Consider the following 4844-nt stretch of genomic DNA (forward strand, 5'->3'; position numbering starts at 1 on the left):
CCTCTTCTCCACAGCCCAGGCGACCCGTGCCTCAGCCCCTCCACACCTGACAGTGGCCACCAGGCAGAACAGGCCTTCCTATTTTCTCAGGATTGCACAATGAGGAATATGACCTGTGGATGAGGACAGCCACTGGTCTCCAGTAAGTTACCCTTTGCAGTTTTGTAGGAGAAATGACCTGCAGGGACTCTCCCCCAGGCACCAGTCCAGCTTTCCTTCTCACCCCATGACCCCAGCAGGGATGGCTCAATATAAATACAGTTACCTGGCCCCAGTAGGTGTGCTCCACCGGGTTCAGGTGAGAAACTTCTCCAAGGAGTGATTTCTTTGAAAACACTTCCTTTAATTCTTCTGTTTTGTATTTGTCCTGTATGAGGGAAGTGCTGGCATAGTGGAGCATGGGAAATGCTTTCTGATTAATTACAGGCTGCTTTAGCAAGACACAGCTAGGACCCAGCTGCCCTCTTCTCCCCCATGGACACCTTGGTGACCTCTCAGACAGTCTTGGGTTCAGGGTTGGTGGGTTCAGAGCTGAGGGCTAGTGGCTCCGAGTGAGGTCCTACTGCAATGTTCCCTAGGTGGACCACTGAGAGTCTAATGAGAACAAGGGGAAAGAACAGCCAGGCTCTGCTTGACATACACATCCCCAAGTGGGTGTACAAGGCTCGTCCGTGTCTCCCTGACGCTCTCCTTTCATTTCAGCACAATGAAGCTTTTCACAGGCCTCATTCTCTGCTCCTTGGTGCTGGGAGTCCACAGCTATTGGCTTTCCTTCCTTGGTGAGGCTTATGAAGGTAAGGCTGGTGGAGGGGAGATGGCACCCATGGGCCTCTGGGATTCACCCTGAGCACTCTTAAGGGTTGGAGCTACTGTCTTAGGCAGTGCTGCCCTATGTGGTAGGACGTGCCAGGTGTTTGGGGAGCTTTTTTTCAGACAGATTGAAAACCACAGGATTTATGTCAATCAGTTACTAGAGAAAGAACAATCATCATTCCCAGCTGAAATGGAAGTTTGAATGGAAGACACAAAATAAGTCTTGAAATGGTACAGCATTTCCCTCAGACCAATTGCATGAAGTAGGATGAAAGCTATCCATCTATTTCCCTTCTCTTCTCTCCTTCCATTCATTTCTCCATTCCTCCCTCCCTTTCTCTCTTCCTTCCTTCCTTCCTTCCACTCTTCCTCTTCTCTTCCTTCTTACCTTCCATTTCCTAGGGACCTTCAGCTTAGCTCTTGCTCCTGCTTCTATACTCAGTGACACTGTCCCTGGTTTAGTCTGTTTCCTACCCTTTTCTAGCCTTTTAACTGACAAAAAAACCCCGTGTGCAACCGGGGGTGGGGGAACCTAATAACATGTATTGTCAAGCTTCCAGTAGGAACTCAGCCCTTACATGCACTTCAGGGTGAGCAGCTCTCCTGCTTTGCCCAGGTCTGAGGAGTTTTCCAGGACGCGTTCAATGCTAACTGGCGCAGTTCCAGGAAAACAGGGGCAGTTCTGGTTAGGCTGGGACAGTTGGTCACCTACTTACCTGCAGAATACCTCCGTGAGGGAGGCATCTTCCGCCATCTGAAGGGGAGTAAACCGAGGCTTAGAGCAGCCGAGTCCATTGCCCAGGGACTAAGTGCCAGTCAGCAGGTGGCAGGACAGAAGTTTGAACCCAGCTGTGCATGAGGCCAAAGCTCTTGCTGGGTAGACTTGTCCCAGTACCACTTCCTCAAGCAGGGGGCTTATCAATCTCAGCTGCACGTTGGATTCACCTGGGGAGCAATGAAAACTATTGATGCCTGAGACCCACCCGAGAGCGTGTCAGGTAATTGGCCTGGGGTGTGAGGTAGGTCTCGTGGGACTTTCAGTATCTCCCCAGCTGACTAGAAGGTGTAACCAGGCTGAGGAAAAGACCCACTGATCACGGGCTTGCTTCCTCAAGCAGCCCACATCATCAATAACGTCCACTAGAAAGTTCTCAAGATGCCATTCACGTGCCTAACAGGCAGAGGAATCAAGTCACAATTAGCGCGTTTGCGCAGCAGGAATACATTTTTTAGGCGTCAGGGCAGAGGTGCTGCATGTCTGCCCCTTTCTCAGAATCTGTCCTCCATGTCATCTCCTCACTCCCCCAAGTCCCCTGGATCTTATCCTATGCAGCTTCCTTTTATAACAGTGGTTCGGGGCCAAGGCAATTTTGTGTCCCGGAGATATCTGGCAACGTTTGGAAACATTTTTGGTCATCACACTTGGGCAATAGATTGTGCATTAGTGGGCAGAAGTCAGGGATGCTGTTAAGCGTGTTGCAATACCCAGGACAGCCCTGAACAACAACTATCTGGCTTAAAATGTCAATAGTGTGAAGCTGAGGAATCCTGCCCTATGACGATAGCTCCCTTCTCTCCTTTAAACATATCACATAGAGCCCTAAGTGAGACGCAGTCCAGAGACAGCATCATAGGGGCCAGACAACCAGGTCCAACACGGCTGTGCCCCTCCCCCCATAACGACTCTCATTCGAGTTACCAGGAGCAGGAAACTAGGCACAAAGAATGCTCTTCTCAACCTATGGCACTCATGGTGCTATAGCCACAGGATGAAACTGAGTCAGTGGAAGATTTTTCATTCCTTGATTCTTCTCTAAGGTGTGTCACAGTTTTCTGTCCACCTGCTAATCCTTTCTCTATGTGCTTTCCTCCCAGGGGCTAAAGACATGTGGAGAGCCTACTCTGACATGAGAGAAGCCAATTACAAAGATTCAGACAAGTACTTCCACGCCCGGGGCAACTATGAAGCTGCCCGAAGGGGACCTGGGGGCGTCTGGGCTGCTGAAGTGATCAGGTACCAGGGGCTCTGAGCATGCAGGGATGGGTGTGAGAGCCTCGGACAGCCAGGAGGGGCCAAGCCCTGGAGAACTTCCTGTAGGGCTGTGGCCTCTCCTCCTCTTACCCACCCTCACCCGCTGTGTCCTGTGTGGGGTCTGAGTGGCTGAAGAGCAGAGCAAGGCTGGTGGGACAGAAGATTCCCCAGCCGCCCCCATGGGTGCTGTTCACCCAGCCTAAGGGGACCCGCAGGGCTGAGGTGTGCTGAGCCCGGGCAGCCTCAGGCTGCTCTTTCCTAGCTCCTGTCACAGTCCTTGATTCCTTGGAAAGAGGAGAGATGGGGAGGGCGGGTTGTTGCTCGTCAGCGCTGGAGTAATCCCCTACCTGCCCTCCTCCATTCCAGCGATGCCAGAGAGAATGTTCAGAGAGTCACAGACCTTTTTAAGCATGGAGACAGTGGCCACGGACTGGAGGACTCGAAGGCCGACCAGGATGCCAATAGGTGGGGCCGGAGCGGCAAAGACCCCAATCACTTCAGACCTCGCGGCCTGCCCGACAAGTACTGAGCCGCCTCTCCCTCTGCTCAGGAGACGACGGGGCTGTGAGCCCCCAAGGGCAGGGACGCTGAGCCAGTGGGTTCTCTGCCCACAGAAGCCAGCAGATCTAATAAATGCTTAAGAGATTGAATGTTGAAAACCGTGTGTTACTCTTTGAAATAAGGACAGCCTGTTTGTTCCCAAGGGGGGGTGGCTGGACACCCACGTGAAGGCCGAGCCTGTGCCTGTGTCTTGGGTGTCGGGGACACAATCTCAGTATCATACAGGGCAGACGCCCTGCTGCACCCCTTCCCCGAATCAGACCCGCTCCCCTGCAGGCCCCTCTGGTTACAGTGGTGCTCTTTCTAGGCCCTTCTGTATTCAGGCCTCTTCACTCCCTGGCAGTTGTGTCCCGTCAGCTTCTCTGCCCTGGGGTCTAGTCCCCTTAGTTCGTCCTCAGTGGTGTCTGTGTGCGGGCAGGGGACACAGCCTCGGGAGGACTGCAGCGTGGAATCCTGCTCCAGCAACTGCACCTTGATCTTCCGTTCATTTCTCAGCAACACCTACAAATCCATCTATGAACCAATTTCTGTCTGTGCCGTCCAGAAGTGCCTCCAAAGCACTTTCCCTTCACTCTATATTCCTTGCCTTATGCAAGTGTCCAGCAACAAACATGTCAAGAAACGGAGGCATAGGGACAACATCAAGATTAAGCATCGGGAGGTTTTGTATTGCATTGGATATGTGTCAGGTCTTTGAGAAGAAGTCATTTTCCCTCCCTGGACCCTTCCCAAGAGGGGAAAGCCAGCAGCATGTTACTTTTTATTCCGGTCATGCCGCATGGCTTGTGAGATCTTAGTTCTCCCCCCAGGGTATGAACCCAGGCCCACGGCAGTGAAAGCTCCAAGTCTTAACCACTGGACTGCCACGGAAGTCCCAGTGTGTTACTTCTTACTGAGGAAAACAGTGCCTAATAAAAGGGGTTTGGGCCTACAAGAGCACAGGAATTATGAGTGACTCTATAAATCACAAATTCCTAGATAAACCAACAATGTTCTTCCTTGGATAAAAACTTTGGTTTTGGTGTTTGGTTTTTTCAGATTACAGATCCCAAGAAGTAAAATGATCTAACACTTTAAAGAGTGGTAAATAGGGGCTTCCGCGGTGGCACAGTGGTTAAGAATCCGCCTGCCAATGCAGGGCACACGGGTTCGAGCCCTGGTCCAGGAAGATCCCACATGCCGCAGAGCAACTAAGCCCGTGCACCACAACTACCGAGCCTGCGCTCTAGAGCCCGCCAGTTACAACCACTGAGCCCACACGCCACAATTACTGATGCCCGCGCTCCTAGCGCCCGTGCTCCGCAACAAGAGAAGCCACTGCAATGAGAAGCCCACGCACCGCTACAAAGAGTAGCCCCCGCTCACCACATCTAGAGAAAGCCCGCGCGCAGCAATGAAGACCCAATGCAGCCAAAAAAAAAGAATGGTGAATAGACTT

General features: G+C 52.1%; 1 protein-coding gene across 2 annotated transcripts; it reads left to right on the top strand.

Annotated features, from left to right (window-relative positions):
- The first annotated feature begins 703 nt into the window (after positions 1-703).
- On the top strand, positions 704-3504 carry LOC131759566 (serum amyloid A-2 protein-like). Of its 2 annotated transcripts, none has more exons than XM_059068897.2 (3): positions 704-794; positions 2689-2827; positions 3212-3504. In XM_059068897.2, the coding sequence occupies exons 1-3, from the start codon at positions 707-709 to the stop codon at positions 3372-3374; spliced, it is 390 nt and encodes a 129-aa protein (XP_058924880.1). In that variant the 5' UTR covers positions 704-706; the 3' UTR covers positions 3375-3504. The 2 variants fall into 2 exon arrangements, with proteins under 2 accessions (XP_058924880.1, XP_066894222.1); XM_067038121.1 differs by lacking the exon at positions 704-794 and adding an exon at positions 2510-2592.
- The last annotated feature ends 1340 nt before the right edge of the window (positions 3505-4844 follow it).

Source organism: Kogia breviceps, chromosome 7 (assembly GCF_026419965.1).
Source record: "Kogia breviceps isolate mKogBre1 chromosome 7, mKogBre1 haplotype 1, whole genome shotgun sequence".
Lineage (NCBI taxonomy): Eukaryota > Metazoa > Chordata > Mammalia > Artiodactyla > Physeteridae > Kogia > Kogia breviceps.

Excerpts from the sequence above, each read along its gene's own strand:
- LOC131759566 (XM_059068897.2), top strand. The coding sequence starts at position 707 with ATGAAGCTTTTCACAGGCCTCATTCTCTGCTCCTTGGTGCTGGGAGTC. Across the intron at positions 795-2,688 it reads CCTTGGTGAGGCTTATGAAG|GGGCTAAAGACATGTGGAGA; the intron begins GTAAGGCTGGTG and ends CTTTCCTCCCAG. Across the intron at positions 2,828-3,211 it reads TGGGCTGCTGAAGTGATCAG|CGATGCCAGAGAGAATGTTC; the intron begins GTACCAGGGGCT and ends CCTCCATTCCAG.